Source organism: Cicer arietinum, chromosome 6 (assembly GCF_000331145.2).
Source record: "Cicer arietinum cultivar CDC Frontier isolate Library 1 chromosome 6, Cicar.CDCFrontier_v2.0, whole genome shotgun sequence".
NCBI classification, from domain to species: domain Eukaryota; kingdom Viridiplantae; phylum Streptophyta; class Magnoliopsida; order Fabales; family Fabaceae; genus Cicer; species Cicer arietinum.
The window spans coordinates 28,511,341-28,535,660 of record NC_021165.2 but is presented as its reverse complement, the minus strand read 5'-3'; the positions used below and the strand labels follow the sequence as shown (position 1 = coordinate 28,535,660).

General features: G+C 31.4%; 2 protein-coding genes across 2 annotated transcripts; both read left to right on the top strand.

Annotated features, from left to right (window-relative positions):
• The first annotated feature begins 13,474 nt into the window (after positions 1 to 13,474).
• Positions 13,475 to 17,285, top strand: LOC101490420 (uncharacterized). The gene is made up of 3 exons (XM_004506721.4): positions 13,475 to 13,685; positions 15,476 to 16,365; positions 16,453 to 17,285. The coding sequence occupies exons 2-3, from the start codon at positions 15,689 to 15,691 to the stop codon at positions 17,057 to 17,059; spliced, it is 1,284 nt and encodes a 427-aa protein (XP_004506778.1). The 5' UTR covers positions 13,475 to 13,685; positions 15,476 to 15,688; the 3' UTR covers positions 17,060 to 17,285.
• Positions 17,286 to 20,489: 3,204 nt separating this feature from the next.
• LOC105852406 (protein FAR1-RELATED SEQUENCE 5-like) lies at positions 20,490 to 21,369 on the top strand. Its single transcript, XM_012717561.1, has 2 exons — positions 20,490 to 21,075; positions 21,149 to 21,369. Exons 1-2 carry the CDS (start codon positions 20,490 to 20,492, stop codon positions 21,367 to 21,369), a joined length of 807 nt encoding a protein of 268 aa, XP_012573015.1.
• Positions 21,370 to 24,320: the final 2,951 nt, after the last annotated feature.

Sequence of the window (24,320 nt, the reverse complement as noted above, 5' to 3'; positions counted from 1 at the left end):
CTTTGCATAGTCAAAACCCTAATTTGACTTAGCTTCAGTTATTTGCCACGTCAAAACCCTAAGGCTGAGTCTTTCCCACTTTTTGATTATTGCCCGGTCAAGATGCCTAGTCATGTCACGTTTCCTATTTCTGAGGCACGTTCCTGGTGGCCAGCTGATGGACTTCGTGCTCTTGGATCCCCCCTTTTTCTCAGATCCAGTTGCTGAACTCATCTATAAATAGAGAGCTCACCTCACTTGGAAAAACACACCAAAAGCTCTCCGAATCTGAGGCTTTTCTCACTTCTCCCCCCTTATATTCTTCTTCTTCTTCTTCTTCTTCTTCTTCTTCTTCTTCTTCTTCTTCTTATTTTCTTGAGTAGCCTTCGTGCTATATTTGAGTGTCAGTCAATCGATTGGCATACAGAGGGTGTAATTCTAGAATGGTTTTCTACAGTGCAGTAGAACTCCGATACAGTGAATCTGGGCTGTTTTATCCTGGGGACTTCGTGGTTGATAGTCTGCCTTTCACAATTTTGGGCAGTGCCTCGAAACGTCTTAAAGAGAGCGACCTAGTCCGGGACTCAACCCAATAATATTTTCGGTGGCATAAATTGTTTTTAAAGGTTTTCGAATTTCAAAAACAACAATTCTTTAGTATTTTTTAAGTCATATATTGACAATAAAATTTAGTATATTTGATCTGATATTAATGAATTTGTTATGTCTTTTTTATACATATTAATTGACTCATCTTAGATTTTTATGACTAATATAATAATAATGAATTTTATTAAGTTTTATGTGAACAACATGCTTTTATATGACAAGATCTCATTTAACAATCATCTCAACAAGAGAGATTTTTTTGAGATAAGAGTAAGAATGCACAGATGTTGGTAAAAGAGATTTTTATGAAAAATAATATGAATTTTTTGTTCTACTTCACAAACTTTATAGACCAATGAATAACAAGAGTAAGATAATTGATAAACAAAATATTTTGTTATCAAGGGTTCTAATTTTAAAGGAGTGTATTACATTGAGATTTAAAAGACTTTTATATATAAAAAAGTTATGTAGATTTTAATAGGTGATGTAAGATTTTAAAGGACTTATAAGAGTCTTGCAGATTTTTAAAGACTATTTTTAAATGAGATAAAAATAAAAAATCTTGTAGATTATAAAAGACTCTTTTTTATAGATTATTTTAAGGGCGCACACACACACAAAGATAAAAAAATGTATATCATATTTTGTATATATTCAAACATAAGGATCCAACAATTTATAAATTTAGAATTTAAGATTTAGAGTTTAAGAAAAGACATTGAACCACTCAAATTTTGATATTTTTTTTACTATATAATTTTTAATACTATATTTTTTTACACTACAAGAAAAAAATACAAATTGCGGCAGTTAAAAACGCCGCAATTTAGGATCTGTGACGATTCTCCAACTGTCATAGATTTGTTTCCCAAACTGTTTTGCATGCATGGAAAATTCAGTGTGGTTTTGAATCGCCTCCAAGAAAATTTTGTGGCAATTCTAATTGTTGTTAAACAAACTTTTTTGTTCCCAAGTTGCAACAGTTTGCAACCACCTCTATGTAATTTTTGCGACGGGTTAAATCGTCGCAAACCTATGTCTTTGATTGTTTTTCATTAATTTAATTTTAATAGCTTATTAGATAATAATTAATCTTAAATTAAAATTTAAAATATTCATAAATATCATCTATATAATTAAAATGCACAAATATAGTTATAAATGACCATATAATTGATTCTAAAGTAACAAAATCTATACATCAATCTTAATTAAAACAATAAAGAAGGTAGTTCAAACAATCAAAAACTAAAATATTAGTGGTGTGATTGAAGATACAAAATAACTATATCAAACTTAGAAATTCATTAAAATATTTAAATTGTCTTTAGTGATATTGTTCCATGATTCTCAGGCAGATAACTAGACTCAAATAAACATTTATCATCTCTTAACAATTTTAAGTATATATGTTGAATAGAAAATCATTATATATATATATATATATATATATATATATATATATATATATAAATATATTAAACTCAAATTCAACTCACTTTTTCAAACATACTCAAACTTTTAATATTAATATCAAATTAATTAAACTTAAATAAGATCAAACAATCAAAATCAAAACATAAAACATAAACATTCATGCCTTAAAAAAATTTGTAAAGACAAAGGTAAGTTATATTGAGTAATACACCCAAGCACAAATTGTACTATGATAAAAATGATACAAGCAAGAAAAACTAACATCCAAGAAAAATGCAAGGATTGATCTAGAAATGAAACATCACATATACAATGAAACGAAGAACAACATGATCATGAATAATTAAATATGAACATCATATATGCCTTAAATATAATTCGAGCAAAGGAAATCAAGGTTATATAATTTTGGTACTTTCAATACAATATCAACTCAGAAATATGAGAATGCCATGTTATAATATCAACTCACTAGCCCCTGAAAACCACATTTCAACAAAGGTACCAAACCCCCAATGATTTTTATTAAGGAGCTCCTTTTATTGATATGTTTACATGACTTATTAAACTTTGCACCGTACATCTTTTGTCCTATGCTACATTAATGAATGGACTTATAACCTTAAAGGTTTACCAAACAAGCATTGGTTCAACTTTTTTTCTTCTTTTTAAAACTTTTTCTCTTCTTTTTAAAACTTTTTTTCCAGTGTTCAATGTTGTAAAATTAATCACCAAACATCCCTCTCTCTATAACCCAAAAGTTTTACAATAGACAAAGTTAGCAACATTCACAATAATGAATTACAAGCCACACTTAATCACAATCCCAACGTTGAAATAGATAGAACACTAAACTAGTCAATCGATCATAATGAACTGAGTCCATAGAAAATAATCATTTGACCCAAGGATTCAATATAAAGCTTTCTCAGCTTCACTAAAACAATTGATAGACGAGTGAGTAGGTGCTCTTGTGCCTACCATTGTTTCCAAAAATAAATAACCAACTAATACTTTCAACTATATCGATAAACAGAACTTTGGTCCATTATTGCATTGAATCAACTTAAATTATGCAACTTGAGCAACCAACTCAAATGCATCTTTTTGCTTGAAAATAGTGGATGTTAAGTGTCCATATCAATTACACGATGAATGACCAAAGGCAGAAGCGTACCTGTGGGAATTGCCATTGATGAAATCCTAGGATGATGATGATAGAGCCAATGGGTTGGGTGATCTTCCTCAGCAAAACACCATGAAGACCTTGCTCTCTTGATGCGGATAGAGAGAACCAGAGAGTTTTCTCCTTTAGGGTTTGAAACTGAATAGTCTTGTTGTGTTTGCCTTGGGGACCATTACCCCTATATATAACTATTATTAGTTATATCCCAAATTGCAGTATTTCCAATTCAGCCCCTCATTAAATTAGAAACTGCCTGGTATCTACACTATTAATTTTCATAACTATTATGCTATTTAGCCATAAACTATTATATATTATTTGACCCCTAGTTTATTGGCTAATTATATAATGACTCTAACACACTTTATTAATTAATTACATATGTGACCCATAAATCTTACAATCTCCCACTGGTCACACATGTATCCTTAGGAGTGTGTTAGACTTTATGACGTCAAAAATGTCATTATAATTACCTTGAGTATAATCCAAATTGTCCCGTCCATTAATCATATCAGCACATGGAACCAAGGAGGCTTTCGTCATAATAAGCATAACTAAACCCATCAATGATCACCCGTACTGACACAACTAAATGACATAGACCCATTATGAAAAGTGTAGCATGAAAATTACATGAAGTTGGTCAATGCATGTCAATTTTCAACTGGTCCTACTTTATCGAATGAGATCATACCATAACTTAAATGTACAAAGTAACCAAAAACTGAATACTTTAAACTTTATTTCTGATCAGAAAGTCCAAATACAATGTATTTGTACTTTACAATTAAACATAGAACATGAATTACATAATGGACGAAACTCCCACTAAAATCAAGATTCCTCAAGCTGTAGCACACTCATGTGAGCAGTGTGCTCATGAAAGACCTTGGGTGGTAGACCTTTAGTGAGTGGATCCGCAATCATGGAGTTTGTCCTTAAGTGTTCTATGGATATCTGTCCACTTTGTACCTTCTCTTTAACAACTAGGAACTTAATGTCAATGTGCTTTGACTTGGTTGAGCTCCTATTATTGTTAGAATACAGGACTGCTGATCTATTGTCACAATACAACTTGAGTGGTCTTTCAATCCCTTCAACTATTTGCAGCCCTGTGACAAAATTTCTCAGCCAAATGCCCTGGTCAGATGCCTCATGAATTGCTACGAATTCTGCTGCCATGGTTGATGAGGCAGTAAGACCTTGCTTGGCACTACGCCAAGAAACTGCTCCACCAGCTAACAGAAAGACATAGCCTGAAGTTGATCTTAAGCTGTCTTGGCATCCCGCAAAATCCGAGTCAGAGTACCCAGTGATCTCTAACTGGTCTGACCTCCTATATGTGAGCATGTAGTTTCTTGTTCTCTTCAAATATCTCATGACCCTCTTGGCTGCTTTCCAATGGTCAAGACCTGGATTGCTTAAATATCTGCCTAAAATCCCTACTATGAACGCTATGTCTGGACGCGTACATACTTGGGCATACATAAGACTCCCTACAGCTGAAGCATAAGGGATCTTTTGCATTTCTTGAATTTCCAAACTTCCCTTAGGGCACTGTTTGAGACTAAACTTGTCTCCCTTAGCAACTGGGGTGTCCCCTGGTTTGCAATCCTGTAACCCAAACCTTTTGAGAACCTTATCGATATAGCTCTTTTGTGACAATCCAAGAATACCTCGAGATCTGTCTCGGTGTATCTGAATTCCTAATACAAAAGAGGCGTCACCAAGATCTTTCATCTCAAAATGCTTTGATAGAAATTTCTTAGTTTCGTGCAACATGCCTATATCGTTAGTGGCAAGCAGTATGTCATCAACATACAAGACCAGGAAAATATGTCTGCTCCCACTGAACTTATGATACACACAATCATCAACTGTATTCATCTCAAAACCAAATGAGAGAATTACTTGATGAAATTTATGGTACCATTGACGAGAAGCTTGTTTTAGCCCATAAATGGATTTTCTTAGTTTGCACACCATATTCTTTGGGTCTCCCAACACAAAGTTTTCTGGCTGCACCATATAGATCGTCTCATCAATGTCGCCATTGAGAAAAGCTGTTTTTACATCCATTTGATGAAGCTCCAAATTAAAGTGAGCAACAAGAGCCATGATTATTCTTAAAGAGTCCTTCGATGAAACCGGAGAGAAAGTCTCTTTATAATCAATCCCTTCCTTTTGAGTATAACCCTTAGCTACAAGACGTGCCTTATATCTCTCCACATTACCATTGGAATCCCGCTTGGTTTTAAAAATCCATTTGCAACCAATGGGTTTCTTTCCTTCAGGTAATGGGATAAGTTCCCAAACTGAATTGTCTTGCATAGACTTGTACTCCTCATTCATTGCTTCGATCCACTTATCTGAACGAGAATCTTGCATGGCTTGATGAAAGTTGACTGGGTCGTCTTCCGTCATGCCAACATTTTCCTCTACCTCATTGATAAATACTACATAATCATCCGAAATAGCATTTTTCCTTTCTCTAGTGGATCTCCGCAATGGAGCTGGCTCTTGAGGCACTTGTTCTTGAGGATCTTGAATTTGATCTGGATTTTGTTCTTCCTGAACAACCAGATCATCTTGAGTTTGTTCAATAATGGGAAAGTCAATTGGTGGAAGAATCAGTTCTGGAATTGTTACCGATTCTTCCTCAAAGACAAAATCTTTAACCTTAATCTTCCCCCCAAACTCAATATCCTCAAAGAACGTTGTCGTTCCCGTCTCAAAAATTGTTCTCAAATTAGGATCATAAAATTTATAGCCCCTTGATTTTTCTGAGTACCCTATAAAATAGCTGCTAATTGTTCGGGGTTCAAATTTCTTTTCATTCGGCCTATAAGGCCTTGCCTCAGCTGGACATCCCCAAACATGAAAGTGCTTCAGGCTAGGCTTACGCCCAATCCAAAGCTCATAAGGTGTTTTAGCCGCTGCCTTAGTTGGTACTCTATTAAGAATGTATGCTGCTGTTTTTAATGCCTCTCCCCAGAGTGACTCTGGCAAGGTGGAATGACAAATCATACTCCTTACCATATCCTTAAGAGTCCTGTTTCGTCTTTCAGCTACACCATTCATGCTGGGTGACCCCGGCATAGTGTATTGTGGGACGATTCCACATTCCTCTAGGTATTTGGCAAATGGTCCCGGACGTTGTTCACCTGAACCGTCATATCTGCCGTAGTATTCACCACCACGATCAGATTTGACCTTTTTAATTCTTTTATTAAGTTGATTCTCAACTTCTGCCTTAAAGGATTTGAACACGTCTATTGATTGGGACTTTTCGTGAATTAGGTAAAGGTAGGCATATCTCGAATAATCGTCTATGAATGATATAAAATATTGTTGACCATTCCAAGAAGGAGTTGGAAATGGCCCACAGATGTCCGTATGTATCAATTCTAAGACGTCTGTAGCTCTATATGCGCCTAATTTCTTATCTTTAGTCTGTTTTCCTTTAATGCATGCTACACAAACGTTAAAGTCTGTGAAGTCAATGGAATCTAAAATTCCATCTGACACAAGTCGTTCAACTCTATTTTTAGAGATGTGACCTAGACGTTTGTGCCAAAGCACTCCTGAATTGAAATTGTCAATTTTCCGCTTAGTACCACGTGATTCCACATTCAAGGTTTCATTATAGTTAGCCACAGTTTCCAACAAATAAAGATTATCATAACCAGAAAGTAAACCGGTTCCAACAACATTCGAATTTAAAGACAAAGTAAATTCTTTATTCCCGAATGAACAATAATATCCTGATTTGTCCAAATAAGAAATAGAGATCAAATTCCGTCTAAATGACGGTACAACAAAAGTGTCTTTTAAATCCAAATAATGACCGGAACTTAATAATAATCTAAATTTTCCTATGGCTTCAACTTCTACCTTCTTCCCATCTCCTACATAGATCCATCTTTCAGTATCACTAGGCTTTCGGAAGTTCAGGCAACCCTGCATTGAAACACTGATGTTAGTAGTTGCACCAGAGTCTAACCACCAAGTGTTTCTAGGTACTGAAGCTAAATTAACCTCAGAACAGACCAAAGACAGAATCATACCTTTCTTAACACGCCAAGCGTGATATTTGGCACAATCCTTCTTCACGTGTCCAGAACTCCTGCAGAAGAAGCAGTTGTTATCCTTAGTCTGCTTCTTTTGTTCTGGACCCTTAGCAGCAGCTTTGTTCTTGGGCTCCTCAATTCTTTTCCTTTTGCCCTTGTCTTTAGAGATGCTAGTAAAGTGAGCACTTTCAGTCCTATCTTGCTTCAGCCTGTCCTCTTCTTGCACACATAATGAAATGAGCTCATTAAGAGTCCATTTCTCCTTTTGACAATTATAAGTCACCTTAAACTGACTGAATTGCGAAGGAAGAGACAGCAATACTAAATGAATGAGTAAGTCATCTGACAACTCAAGCTTTAGACCTTTAAGCTTAGAAGCAATGTTGGACATCATCATAATGTGCTCTCTTATATTTCCCTTGCCTTGATACTTCATGGAAATTAAATTCTGAAGCAAAGAACTTGTTTCAGCCTTATCACTTTTTACAAAGCGTTTTTCCATCTCAGCAAGGAAATTTTTAGTTGTATCTATCTCATCCGAGACAGCACCTCTAAAGACCTCGGGAATGCCACGCTTTATGATCATAAGACTTATGCGATTTGAGCGATCCCATTTCTCATACTCTAATTTTTCTTCAGAAGAACTAGAGTCCTTAGGAGTAGAGGGTCGATCAATTCTTAATGCAAGGTCTAGATCCATGCAGCCAAGAACAATCAAAATGTTCTCTTTCCATTCCTTAAAATTTGTCCCATTAAGGACAGGAATAGAACTCAAATTTGCAGATATGGAAGCAACCGATGCTGTAAATTAAATAAAGAACGAAACTTAGAAACTCACATTATAGGAAAATAAATCAATAAATGAATAAATACATATGTTCACATCATGGAATTTAACCCATCTCAAGATACCCAGTGCACCATTGATGTCAAGTCTTTGGACAGTAACACCAACTGCTAGTGGTACTCTTGTTGCAACGATCAAATATTGACAATAAGACATGTCAAACAATAAACCTTCATTTGGGCCGATTTACTGCTCACATGTATACCAAATAATTGTCACACATTTATCATCGCAGGTGTACCATGTAATTCTGCCAAATATTAACCTTCCTTTGGGCCGGTCAATACCCGCATGAATAAACATATACACAGCCATTTGACATTCTTCACAAGCAATTTAGACAAGAGAGGTCACTTTGGCGACGTCAAGTTTCAATTAACTCATTCAAAAATGTCAAACTTGACTTGAACATATATTTATTATCTCCAAATAAAACAATATTTATAAATAAAAAAATTTATATCCAAATAAAACAATATTAAAAAATAAAAAATTATTTTTCACTAATATAAACTTTATTTCATTAGTATTCGATAATTATTGTTTTATCAAAAAAAAAATTTGGATGAGAAGCTAATTAATTTAGCCATTAAATTTAAAATAACAAACACGTTAAAAATTGTACTGAAGAACATTTTGCAATGTTAGTACTCAAATATATATATCAAAATTCCCAAATTACAAACCCTAATTTTTCAAACACGTTAAAAATATGGATTCCATAATATATATATCAAAATTCCCAAATTCCCAAATTACAAACCCTAATTTTTCAAACACGTTAAAAATATGGATTCCATAATATATATATCAAAATTCCCAAATTCCCAAATTACAAACCCTAATTTTTCAAACACGTTAAAATTATGGATTCCATAATATATATATATCAAAATTCCCAAATTCCCAAATTACAAACCCTAATTTTTCAAACACGTTAAAAATATGGATTCCATAATATATATATCAAAATTCCCAAATTCCCAAATTCCCAAATTACAAACCCTAATTTTTCAAACATGTCAAAATTCTCAAATTGAATCCTAAACAAAGACAATAACCGAATCTCATCATGAATTAAACATGGTAGGCTCTGATACCAATTGTTAAGTGTCCATATCAATTACACGATGAATGACCAAAGGCAGAAGCGTACCTGTGGGAATTGCCATTGATGAAATCCTAGGATGATGATGATAGAGCCAATGGGTTGGGTGATCTTCCTCAGCAAAACACCATGAAGACCTTGCTCTCTTGATGCGGATAGAGAGAACCAGAGAGTTTTCTCCTTTAGGGTTTGAAACTGAATAGTCTTGTTGTGTTTGCCTTGGGGACCATTACCCCTATATATAACTATTATTAGTTATATCCCAAATTGCAGTATTTCCAATTCAGCCCCTCATTAAATTAGAAACTGCCTGGTATCTACACTATTAATTTTCATAACTATTATGCTATTTAGCCATAAACTATTATATATTATTTGACCCCTAGTTTATTGGCTAATTATATAATGACTCTAACACACTTTATTAATTAATTACATATGTGACCCATAAATCTTACAGTGGATGTCAGTGAAATTATAGCATTTGATAGATTGAATAATGCATATGAAATATGGAAAATAATACCTTGTCCATGAGCCAATAACCAAATGTTGACACGTATCAGACAAGATACATGACATGAAGCACGTGCTGCAAAAGAGTTGTGTTTTGACTACGAAGGACCTAAGTTGCAAGCTTGAAATTATAATGCAACAATATGCTCGCCTTAATACAACAATATGTTCACCCTAATCAATATTTGAGGTAGAGTGAAAAAAAGTACTACATTTACTGAGATTAAAACACTTTTGTGTCAACCATGTATCTACAGAGATATATGCAACTAGTGAAGAATCTAAATATCCGGATAGTAAAACAACAAAAGACACAACACCTCATCTTTTATATTTATAGCTGGTTTTTTAATTTTGTTTATTTATTATCTCAAAAGCAAAATAACAATTCAACATAAAACATCATTGAATCTAAACTAGAGAAAACAAAATGTGACAAAGAATGTTGGCATAAAAAATCACCATAATGAGTAATATGAAACAAAAAGAACAGTGCTACCGAACAATACATATGCTCCATCTTCTATGTAATGTATGTTATAACAACATATAAACAAATTCAACTAGGCACAAACATATGGAAGAGTTTCTTTATAAATTTCATACTCCAAACATTATTATGATTTACTTTGTACCGTTTCTTTAGACTCTTGAATGTCTTTCTATTGATTTATATTTTTTTTCCAACACTTTCAAATTTATCATAACTATTTCTAATAAAGTATCTTCCACTTTATCCTCTATATTCCAAAAACACGCCTCACTAGCTCTACGAAATCAAACAGTTCAACCACAAATTTTAGATACAATCAGATTGAAGCAGATTCATATCTTAAAAGTTAAGATTAGCATAACCACACACACGAAGATAAACTAATTGAAAAATTAAAACAATCCAAAAGATATAACTTCAGAAAACAATCCAAGTTTGAATTAAGAAAAACAAAAAGTTAGGATAACCTATATTTAAACATAAGGCAACAATGTCAAAAAATCAAGTATTGCAGTCACTGGAGCATTTATAACTAGTAAAAAAATATAAGTCTAGATTAGAGAGATTTGGAGCGAAAATATTTTTTTAATTATGTTATTTGAGGTTACAATATCAAGCAATTAAGAGTCACTTGACATCGGGGTACACATCAATTATTGACTTTGTAATTAAATATTGTTAATCAATTTTGAGATCAAATAAAAAATGATAGAATAGTGAATTGCAACTTAAGGGTCATAGATGGTGAATTATATTTATTTTTATCGAAAAATAAATATGAGTCTAATAGAAAAATAAACCATTTTATAATGTGAAATTGTTTTTATAATAGGGACAAAAAAAAAAATCTCCATATATTTTTTTATATATGTGACCGAAAGGAATAACAATTGTTTGATTTAATGGATTGCTAGATATTTTTATGAGTTTATGAGCATATTTATAAAAAACAATAGCAAAAAAAAAAAAAAAAATGAAAATAAGGTTTAATAAATTTTTATTAATCTCTATAAAATTCGTAAATTTTATTTTTAGTATCTGTTAAAAAACTCTTAACAATTATTTTTTATTAATCCTTGGAGCTTGTGGCTCATACAAACGATCGTAAATTTATGTACTTCTTACAAAAACATTTGGAAACCATGAAGAAACTAAATATATACCAAAGATAATAAAAAAAACTGTGAAATTAATGTTGAATAACACAACTTGCTCTATGTAATATTTTTTTTACATTAAAGCACAACCAATAATTATTGATAGTTTTCAAAAGCCATCTCGATCACTCCACATCAGACATCTTTGCAAACATCGTCATTGATTTAATTCATTGGACATGATTGCTACTTATAGAGATAAAATGAACATCACACAAAGTAATTAAGAAATAACTTTGCTCCTAGCCGTATAAAAGCATACAATTCAAAAAAGAAACACAGAGATCTTCAGAATTACGGAAGAAGTAAAATCCTTTAAAATTTCTGCACCCATCTTTAAATGAAAAATCATACATATAAAAAAAAGAATAAGCGAACGAAAAATATCATTTATTAAAAAACAAAAGAAACTTTAGAAAGTACGTGGAAGTTATACAAATATTTATAAGACAGTAAACACGAATAAATACGAAGTAAAGTGTGAATAAAAATCATACATTCGAAGAATAAATATAAAATGAAGTGTGAATAAAAATCATACATACGAAGAAAAAGAATGAACTATCATAGATTAACACGTTTTTTTTAGATGAATATCTTTTTGGAAGAGAAAAAATATTATAAATAGCAAACAATCATAATGACTAACGGAACTAAAAAGTTTAAGATTTTACCGCTGACCTAAAAAATTATTATTGTTATTGCTAACTATTTTTGTACTGTATTTAGGTTGTACTATAGTTAGTGTATTTAGTCCAGAAAATGAGCAAAATTCATTTAATTAATTATTATTATTAAAAAAATTATATATATTTTTTTATCTTTCTAGATGCACCGTGTTTGAAAAAATAGAGAAATATAAAAAAACAATTAAAATAATCAAGTTTAATATAATAATCTAATGTAACAATAAAGAAAATTGAGAAAAATGAAATTAATGATATTAGTAGAAAATATTTTCATATCAATGCAAATATGAGAATATCCATAAACCAATTTTTTACCTAATATGTTTGAATATCTTATTACGTTATTTTTTATTCGAAATTTGATTTAATTATCATTTATAAAATTAGTTACATTAAAAAATTTAAATTTTGTTATATATGAATGAAAAATATTAATTATTTTTTTTGTATAAAACTTGAGACGAATACAATTTTTTTTTAGTGTTTATATTGTAAATGTAGATCGTACTAATTTTAATGTAATTTAACGAATACAATTTTTTTTAGTGTTTATATTGTAAATGTTTTTTTAGTGTTTATATTGTAAATGTTTTTTTAGTGAAACTTCTATAGTTACTTTTAACTAGGGGTGGGAATAGGCTAGGCCAAATCAGGCTTTGAAAGGTCTGAGCCTGGCCTACAACCTATTATAGCTTCTTTTTTTTTTCGGCCTGACCTGACCTTTTTAAAAGTCTGGCCTGACCTGAAAGCCTATTTAAAAGTCTTATTCATATTAAAACATTTAAATGCTCTACTCATACAACATGCTCTCCACATACCAATATCAACGTACATATCTATATATATTAAACAAAAAAATAATTTTTCTAACAAAATAATTTTTAAAAAATCTGAAACAAACAATCCTTTAAACCCTAAAACATAATTTTTGGTTTCAAAGAATATATATTTTTATTTTTTTCTGAAACAAACGCACGCATTATTACCTCTCAAACAAATATGGAAGGACTAATGACTTATTGACTGATTGAATGGCTACCGAATATGGAACGACTACCAAATATAGAAGGACTACCGAATATGGAACGACTATCGAATATAGAATGACTATCGAATATGAAATGACTACTGAGTGTTTGTCTAATTTGATATAATTTAAAATAGGAAATAATATTATTAATATAATAATAAAAAATAACATTAATAAATAATTAAATATATATAGACCGAAATGTCAGACCTAATAGACTTCTTTATAAGCATACCTATTTAAATAAATAGACTTTAAACGTCTGAATCTAGCCTTTTTATTAAATAGGTAGGCCACTGTCGGCCTAGCCTATTCCCATTCCTAGATTTAACGAATACAAAAAAGTTTTCTAACTTTTTCCCATTGTATACACTTTTATGTCTTTACTTCTGTCTAAACCTACTATCTCTCAACCCAAAAACCAAACTTCATCTATCACCACTGCTCGCCGGCGGCAGTCTCTCAGACGCAGCCACCACCTCTCTAAGACGAGCACCACCAGGGTCCTCTGTATTCATTATCTCTCACGAGGCCTTCCTTCTTCTTTCTCTCCATAAGGTAATGTATCTCAAAAATCCATTATTTAGGGTTTTATAATTTGGGATTTTTTTATACAACTGTAGTTGTGGTAAGTTGGTTGATTGATTATGCATTTGGAACTTTTAAAAGTTGGCAATTTTGTGTTATTCTTTAAAATTGAGAGTTTTTGTGATTGTTAATGCATTAATATTTGATAATCCTTAGACAAAGAACTGTTAGTTGATGACTTAATGTTGTTATTGTTGTTGTGGGAGATTTTTAGTGCATTGGTTCTGTTATCGTTATTTATGATCATCGTTGTTTAACTACTGGCTTACATTTTGTGTTAAATGGCAGAAACTCTTCCCACAGATGAATTCCATTGTTATCATTTTAAGCATGGTTTTAAATTGCTGTTATGGTTACACTTCAAATCTTTATATTGCCGAAAAATGCTGGCAATGTACTCTAAATTGCGGCAACTTCAAAATCTGCAATATTGCGGTCTTAATTGCAATTTAAAACCATGATTCCAAGTGATCTCTTCCAATAACATATTAAAAAATGAGCTTTAAACTCATATGCAGATTGTGTTAAAAAATTTGTTGCTTTTCTAGCTCTAACTGCAATCATTTAGATGAATTCTATCTAGAGGAGGTTTAAAAGGGATCATAACCGGTCTTTCATTATAAACACTTCATGATACTTTGATCCTTGGAATTCTAATCATGAAGGCTATATATTAAGATGAAGGCTATATCTTACACGACTATGCTACTCTACTACCTCAGATTATTGTCTTGCAAATTATGATCTTATAGAACTTCTTGTTGATTTCTTGTTTATAATCAAGTTATGCAAGTGTTGGATTATTATGACAGTAGGATAATCAAGGAGATGGGTGGGAAAGTTATTAAGGTATGAAAAATGGAGGTTACTTTATTGTGTGGAGCATTCTTAGTTTTATAATTGCTTCTCTTTTCTAGATTTGTGAATCAGGAAGGGATAGAAACCAATTATTTTGGGTTTTTCAATATTTTTTTTAAATGTTGTTGATGTGCCCAAATTGACTGCTGTAGTTGCTATGGACATGACCAAATGAGCAAAATGAGTTAATTATTCAACAATTTCAAAACATTGAGTATGTATGTAATTTATCTGTGCAAATGTATTACAATTTTATGATTTTGATATTTATTTTTTATTTTTATATATATGATTACAACTATTAATTAAAATAAAAAAGTATTCACCCCTGACTTAAGGTCCTAGATCCGCAACTGTACTCCAAAACACTTTATAATGTAAATCACTACACTGTTTTTTTTCTTATGTTTGATAGGGACTGAATACTAATTAATGATGATAGATGAGTTAAGTGTTCTTTTCCATCCGCCTTAGTGTGAACGCCATCGCCATTATAAAAGTGGTGTAATAGACATACACTATTTAATGTAAACAATTTTACACTAACATAAACTATATATATTTATTGATTGGTAGGAGTTACAATTATCTAGTGGAATAAACTCAATAGATCTTATTAACTGATAGTGTAAACTTACCTTACACAGTCATCTGTCGGTGCATAATCCTTTTTATCTAATAAAAATCTGCAAATACATACATATACATATACATATTACATATGCAAAATGGATCTTCATTCCAAGTTGTAAAAGATTTGGTAACAATTAAGTGCTCACATGCAGTAGACGTTTGACGCTATTTCAGGCTATATTTTAGCTTTTGTTTGATGTTATTGTGTCGTTTTTCAGTTTTTAATGTATACACATATGTTGATATTTTATTTGAAATATTTGTTGTAGATATTTTTCTCTCGAGAAGCTACATTCGAATGGGAAAAAACTATTGAAAGATAAAATGGAATAATAATTGTTACCATTAGATCTGATACAACTACCAAAAAAAGAGAAAGAAAAGAGGTGGAAGATATAAATTATAATCAAAATCAACGGTAGTTTGTTCTCACAAAGGTAAGAAGTATTTATCGATCATCCTTGAGAGGTTCGTACACAAAAATGAAGCATCTATTGAAATTAATACAAAGTGAAAATTATGTGTATTGGACAAGAAGACGAGATGGTTCAGATGTTCTAAGAGACATATTTTGGACGCATCATGATAGTATAAAGTTGTTAAATATGTTTCATTTTGTTTTGATATGTGATAACACATACAAAACAGATAAATATCGTCTACCATTGCTTGAAATTTTCGGTGTAACATCTACTGGGTTGACATTTTCTGTAGCATTTGCTTACTTCGAACAAGAGCGACAAGAAAACTTCATTTGGGCATTTGAAAAGGTAAGAGATTTGTTTGTCTCTAAGAATTTAATTCCTAAAGTTATTGTGACTGATAGAGTTCTTGCAATGATGAATGCTATTCATATCGTATTTCCTACTTCAATTAATTTGCTATGTCCTTTATATATTGAAAAAAAAATTGGGACAAAATGCAAACAATATATAACAAATGATAGACAATATGAGGTAATGGATCTATGGAAAAAGATTGTATATTCAACTAGTGTGGAAGAGTTTGATCATCACTTGCAACACTTTGAGTTAGTGTGTGCCGATATTATCACTTTTGTTGATTATGTTAAAGATTCATGGTTCAAACCTTATAAAGAAAGATTTGTCGTTGCTTGGACCAATAGAGTAATGCATTTCGGAAATACAACGACTAACAGGTACTTTTAAATTATAATTTGTTTTATAAATATGGTTGAATCATTTCTATTATTTGTTTTAATTTATGTTATTTAATTTATTTGTAGAATTGAGTCTGCTCATTGGAGATTGAAATATATGTTGCAAATTAATAATGGAGACTTGTGTAAAAGTTGGGATGCTGTGAATATGATGTTGAAGAATCAAATGTGTATCATCAAATCGTCTTTTCAGAAAACCATTAGCATTGTTGATAACGTGTATACTTCACCATTTTATCAAAGATTGCATCACTTTGTATCAAGGACATGTTTAAAAAACATTGATGAACAATTAAAGAGGGTAAAAATGGTAGGTATTGACAAAATAAAATGTGGTTGTTCAATCAGAACAACTCATGGGTTACCTTGTGCTTGTGAATTGGCATATTTGCAGATATCTGCTACTCTCATCCCTTTAGATACCATTCATATTTTTTGGAGAAAATTAAACATGGAGCATGAATTGGAGCATGAAGAATCTTTATCACAATATGACTTCTTAGAAGAGTTGGAGGCAATGAAAGCATACATGAAGACACAAGATATTGCTGGTCAAATAATATTCAAGGCAAAAGTGCGTGAACTTGTATTTTCACATACAACATTAAAGCGTCCACCACATGATAAAGTAAAAATCAACGGAGCTATTAAAAATAATAAAAAGAGAAAATAATTTGATATTTCTCATGATCTTTCTTATTGGGAGTATGTCGATGCTCCTCATGATGGTGTGAAGATATGATAAATAGTTTATGCAGGACGTCTCAAGCATTGAGATCACTTGGATCCAACATTTATCAAACTATATTGTGTTTCATTAAATGAAAATTAATTTGTATGTGTGAAGTTTTCAAATCATCTTGTGATTTATTAAATGGATATTAATTTGTATGTGTGAAGTTTTTTGTTTGTTGTTTGTTTATTTTGAAGAAATAAAATAGTAGTGATATAATTGACCCTAAATAAATATATACCATAACGAAAATTATATTCATAATACAATATATTGATGGTACAAAGGATACACATCATACAAAATATATTATCATAATCTACTAATGGATTTTCGTGAACATGTGAAATAATTCACTTAATATTTGGCGAAATTCACCATTAAGATTTATCAATAACCTTATATAAAAGCTCAAATGTTGTAACAAACTTGTGTGGAAGATGATGAAACATATGGATCAACATGTAGGGTAGTAGGTGAACTAGCCACCCCAACGAAGGTAGTTGGAAAACATCGTTGTTACTTCAAAGTGATGTATGGTGTAAACACTACATCCTCAAGCAAAATAGCATAAGTCGCTGTCGATATGTTTATAACGCATGTTTTACGATCCATATATGGGCTCTGGAGTATGCTTAGGAACCCATCCACTATCACTCAACTTACATATGTTAGGAAAATGCTCGAAAATCCAACACTACACAAAAAATAAAAGACAATTTAGTAAATTAAAAATACAACTTAATAAATTAATAACACAAGATACTATGAGTGATGTAATAGTCATATATCATTCTAACTCCCTAGTGCTAATATACTTCGCCTCAACACGAGTGAGTTTTTTTGGCGAAAATAGAGCTGCAAACTAAGTGATAAAGGTATATTCTTGCAGCACACTCAGACTGATTAAGTTGAATGAGACTTTTGTATAGATCACACAACTACTGCAGTCTATATTGCACACATTTATTAAAATTTGTCTCAATAGTTGTTTCTTCCAATGTTGCTCCCAATGACTCATGTGCAAAAGTCACAACATTATTAGTATTCATATTTATTGGTATAATAAAAAATCTACCACGAGGAGGAATGTGCAAAAGAGTCATGATATTGTCAAGTGTGATCGTCATCTCTCCGAATGTCATCTCTCCGAATGACATATGAAACAAGTTGGTCTCTCTATCCCACCTTTCTACAAAGGCATATAAGAGACCAATGTTGGCCATCATCAAATAAGTTGAAGATAAATGTACAAATCTAGATTCTTCAATCCAATGTTGTGCAATATCAGGTACCAGTATTTTAGTAAACTTCTCCAGTTTCAAATCGTGTGTGATCACCTTCAACGGATCACAATCTTACAAGTAATTAAAAAACATACCAATATAATAATATACTAAATTTCATTACAAAAATCTACTAAATACAATATACTTATTCTTAATTAAAAAGTTAATTAATTAAAATATATTTATCTTTCTCATATCTTTTAAGCCATATAATGCTTATATTGTGTCAACACCGATGTCACCAAAGGCCCTCAAGGGAATCCACGCTAATGAACATGCTCTACTTTGATTGGCTCGTCAGCTTTTTGATAGTCCACATGTTTAGACTCTTGAACATGTTGTTTAGAACATCCTCGTCAAGGTCATGAGACTTCAAACCACGTCTACGACAATGTTGGCGAGATAGACGGTTAGTCTCATTCATTCGCTGATAAGATGCAGTATGTGGAACTCTATACCTTATGTTGCGAATAATTTCTCGGTGCGCGCATATGGTCCTAGTCATTGTAAAATTAACATATAAAAAAATTTTATTAAATAAGATTCAAAAATTTTATAATTTTCAAAAGTCTTGAAAGTTTCAAATTTTTTTAAAGAATGAGTTTAGAAAATTTCAATTTTTGTGAAAATTTCAATTTTTTTAAAAAGATTTTAGTAAGTTTCATTTAATCTGAAAATTTCAAAAGTTTTAAAATATTGGGTTTAGAAAGTTTCGTGTTACTCAAATTTTTTGAAAAATCTTGAATTTCATATTTTGAAAGTTTTAAATTGATCAAACTTTCGAAAATGACTGAATCAACTATTTCAAAAGTTTTATATTCTTTGAAATTTTCAAAACCTTAATTGAAAAATTACATTTCGATTATTTCAAATTAATTAAAAAGTTAAAAATTAAGTTGTATTTTGAGAGTTTGTAAAGTTTTAAAAATACTGTAAAATTTGTTAAAGTTTTAAATGTTTGAGTGAAAAGTAAAAAAAAAAAAAAATAACTTTTTATGTACAATAAAAAGAATAAAATAATGTTTTTAAGTACATTACGAGGACAAGGTATAGATAAAGGGTGGAGAGTAGAATACTTAAAGCTTTGATGCGGAACTATATATCGAAATCAAATCTGAATTCGGGACAGATACACGATCAAAAGCTTTAATACAATAATAAATGACAAAATCAAATCCATATTCTTTGGTCAAACTTAAGTATAGTGCTCCAATCACATACCCGATTGGTCATTGCAATGGATATCAACCAACACCAAATCAGTGTCAAGTAACGTTTGCCATATCTTGAAAAAAATTGGGGCATATATATATATATATAAAGTTCCTTGAATTTTACCTATTAACTAATTTGAATAAGAGGAATGATATTGAAACACACTATTAAACACAAATACAAATACAAACACAAATTTTTGTGGCTCCACATAATGTCTCTCTTCATTAAATTTCCTTTTTTTTTTTTACTTTCCCCTTTTTTACTTTCTCTTTTTTGTCTCTCTTTTTTCAGATTTTTTTTTGTCTTCCTCTCCAAAAATAAACACATTCATCTTCCCTTTCTTCCATTTCCTCCTGTTTCCTTTTATTTACAGATTTTAATCAAATTTTTTATGAAGTAACTTGAGCAACTTCATCTCTTCACTTGCAAGGTAACTTAGTACATTGTTTTGCTTAGATACGATTTTTTATTTTTTTTTATTCATACACGTTTTCTGGGTTCATACCTGGTTTTTCTGCTTCTGGTTAATAATATAAACATTATTGGTTAATGAAGTACCATAGGTGGTTAATGACTTATTTTTGTCTAAAAATTAGGGTTGTGAACTATTAATCAATTATGTTAATTATTTTTGTCTAAATATTAAGTTTCATCGCTTTTAATCAATTATGTTAATCAGATTTGAAATATTAAGTTTCATATTATGTGAATAGTAGTGTTTAAATTCTGGGTCTTTCTGATTTTTTGTTTCTGGTTAATAGTGTAAACATTATTGGTTAATGAAGTACCATAGGTGGTTAATGATCAGATTGAATTATTTTTTGTAGTTTTTGTGTGACATTTGCACTATCAATTGAAACTTCATGGATTGTGGTGCTATTGAAGATGAAGGTATCAGGGTTGACAACCTTGATGATGATGACAACGCATGTTGTTGGGAGCCTGCAACAAGGATGGGTTTTTCTTGCTTAGAAGAAGTCAAATCATTTTATGAAGAGTATGCTTCGAGAAAGGATTTTGGGTGGAAGATTAGATCTTCAAGAAAATGGCAAGATGGGGAGCCGTGCTACTTAATTTTATCATGCTCAAGAGAGGGGTCTAAAGTGTCAAAAATTTCGTGTACGTTAAAAACACTTCCAACTAAGGTAAATAATTGTCTTGCCAAGATTGTTATGAAGTTGGATAAAGATGGATTGTGGTACATTACAAAATTTGAACTTGATCATACTCACGAGACGAGTCCTACAAAGGCAAGGTTGTTCAAAGCTAACAAGAAAATGAATTTGCATGTAAAGAGAACAATACAAATCAATGATGATGCAGGAGTGAGGATCAACAATACATTTCAATCTCTTGTTAAAGATGCAGGAGGACATGAAAACGTACCATTTTGTGAAAGAGAGGTGAGGAATTATGTTAACAAGGAACGACGCGCAATAGGAAAAGAAGGTGATGGAAAGGCCTTGATAGACCATTTTTGCCAAATGAGGGAACAAAATTCAGATTTTTTTCTATGACATAGATTTGGATGATGATTTTCACGTAAGGAATGTGTTTTGGGCTGACGCAAGAAGTAGAGCTGCTTATGAATACTTTGGAGATGTTGTGACTTTTGACATAACATATTTGACTAATAAGTATGACATGCCTTTTGCTGCATTTGTTTGTGTGAATCACCATGGTCAATCAACATTACTTGTATGTGGACTGTTGTCAGGTGAAGATACATATTCATTTGTATGAATTTTCAAATCATGGCTTCGTTGTATGCTACGAAAGGCCCCTCTGGGTATTGTGACTGACTAATGCAAGACTATGAAAAATGCCATTGAGTTAGTCTTTCCTACAACTCGTCATAGGTGGTGTTTATGGCAAATAATGAAAAACAATCCTGAAAAGCTCGGTGAATATAGTGAATATAAAAAGATTAAATTTGCATTGAAAGAAGCGGTTTATGACACAATCACAAAAGAGGCATTTGAAGAAAAATGGTGTTCTTTCATCGAAAAATTTGAGCTTCAACAAAATGATTGGTTGAATGGATTGTATAACGAACGTCATAGATGGGCACCAACCTTGCTAAGGAAATATTTTTGGGCAGGTATGTCTACTATACAGCGAAGTGAAAGTATACATTCTTTCTTTGATGGTTATATCAACTCAACGACAAGTTTAAATCAATTTGTAAAACAATATGATAATGCTATTAGAAGTCGAGCAGAAAAATAATTTGAAGCATATTTTAATTCGATGGATACTACAATTTCTTGTGGGTCAAACTCGTCAATTGAAAAGCAATTCCAAGGTGAATTACTCATGCCAAATTTAAGGAAGTTCAAATAGAATTTAGATCTAAATAGAATTGTGTTGCTTCCTTGTATACCGTGGATGGTTCCTTTGCTACATACCATGTGTTGGAGGAAGTGTCAATTGGAGACAAACCAAAAGAATGTGTCTTAAAAGTTGTATTTAATCGAGAAAATAATGATGTCAACTGTGAATGTTCGTTGTTTGAGTTTAGAGGTGTTTTGTGTTGTCATGTTTTATCTGTGTGTACTCAAGAGAGAGTTAAAAATGTGTCAAAGAAGTATATCTTAACAAGGTGGAAGAAAAATATTAAAAGGAAACATTCATATATTAAGAGCAGTTATGGTGTGAAAGAATTGAAGCCACAAATGGACAGGTTTGACAAATTGTGCAAGCATTTCTATGAAGTTGCTAAAGTAGCTGTAGAGTCTGAAGATGCGACTAAGACACTTCATTCAATATTACATCAATTTAGTTCTAATGTGTCCACCATGGATACGACGATTAACAAGGTTAAAAGAAGTTCTATTGATGCTTCAAGTCCAAACAATGATAATGAAATTCACAGTCCTTTGCGGGTCAAACGTAAATGTCGTCCTCCATCAAAAAGAAAAATATCTGTAGTTGAAAAAATCGTAAAGAGGTCAAGGAATCAATCCAATCAACGCGATGACAGAGAGACTACCTTTGTAAGTTTTTTTCGTCCATAAATTATGTATCCATCATGTACATATTATATTAAAATATTTCTTTTTTGTTTATTGAAATTTGTAGGAGAACAATACTAAAATAGTGAGAAATCATAATGAAAGTAACATCTGCATAGAATCATCTATTGAAGCTATCGAAAGTAACACATTGGTTCGTTTTTGAATTTATGACTGAGTGTGTGGTTGTATTATTATATGTAAGATTGTGCTAACTTATTGTATGTTGTTGTTCAAGTTGGAGGTAATACATCATTCTTGGATCTTTTGTCACAATTCAACACAACTATGTGATAAAATGTAAATATTTTATCAATTTTTTATATGATATTTTGTTGCAACAAACAGTCAAATAAATGGATTGTATGATAATCATGTATGTGGTTTATCACATTTGTCACTTTTTTGTCATTAATGGATTTTAATATAATGTTTGGTTAATGTTGTGAACCACTTGGTTAATGGATTTTAACATAATGTTTGGTCATTCTTATCAGACAAAATATAAATCGGGTTAATGGCTTAAAGAAAAACAGTTAATGTTGTGAACAACTTGGTTAATGAATGCAAACTGAAAACTTGAGCATTCTAATCAAACAAGATATAAATCTGGTTAATGACTTAAAACAATATGGTTAATTCCTTGCACAAAACTTGGTTAATGGATTTTAACATAATGTTTGGTCATTCTTATCAGACAAAATATAAATCGATTTAATGACTTAAAGAAACATGGTTAATATTGTGAACAACTTGGTTAATGAAATCGAACTGAAAACTTGGGCATTCTAATCAAACAAGATATAAATCTGGTTAATGGCTTAAAACAATATGGTTAATGCTTTGCACAACTTGGTTAATGGATTTTAACATAATGTTTGGTCATTCTTATCAGACAAAATATAAATCGGGTTAACGGCTTAAAGAAACATGGTTAATGTTGTGAACAACTTAGTTAATGAATGTGAACTGAAAACTTGGGCATTCTAATCAAACAAGATATAAATCTGGTTAATGACTTAAAATAATATGGTTAATTCCTTGCACAAAACTTGGTTAATGGATTTAAACAGAATGGTCATTCTTATCATACAAAATATAAATCTGGCTAATGGCTTTAAGTAACATGGTTAATATTGTGAAAAACTTGGTTAATGCATTTAAAATCAATTTGAATGTTTGAAGGTGGATTCTTCTTCTTCTTCTTCTTCTTCTTCTTCTTCTTCTTCTTCTTCTTCTTGACACTATAAGATTGGCCAATTCAATAATCTCGGGAAACTAAACTTGAGAACAGATGGTTCACCCAATGACAAGTGGTTGAATGTCTAGATCTAAAACAAATATTAATGACTTAATAGATGTATTTTAATTTAAAGACAACACAAGATAGAAGATGGTGACATAAAACGATATTAAATATATACCTGTAGGACAGCTGCACAACTTGTTATGTGTGTTTGCGAATCTACCTTCCCCTCTTTCAACACAATTTCAATCCTACTTAAAATTTCAACTAAAACATTATACACTGCAACACCCCAATTGTAGCTATGCAGAGACTCTAGATCATCAAGTATTTTAATATAACGAGTATTTACTCGATTTCCTGATTGGGGAAAATAGAACTCGCCAAAGGCGAGGAGTATATAAAGTCTACAAAAATTGACTTTGTGCATACGA

What these genes read in the sequence shown, in the direction of transcription:
- LOC105852406 (XM_012717561.1), top strand. Translation starts at nt 20,490, where the DNA reads ATGGATTGTGGTGCTATTGAAGATGAAGGTATCAGGGTTGACAACCTT. An exon ending in ACGCGCAATAGGAAAAGAAG is followed by an intron (nt 21,076 to 21,148) that starts GTGATGGAAAGG and finishes TCTATGACATAG; the next exon opens with ATTTGGATGATGATTTTCAC.
- LOC101490420 (XM_004506721.4), top strand. Translation starts at nt 15,689, where the DNA reads ATGAAGCATCTATTGAAATTAATACAAAGTGAAAATTATGTGTATTGG. An exon ending in GGAAATACAACGACTAACAG is followed by an intron (nt 16,366 to 16,452) that starts GTACTTTTAAAT and finishes ATTTATTTGTAG; the next exon opens with AATTGAGTCTGCTCATTGGA.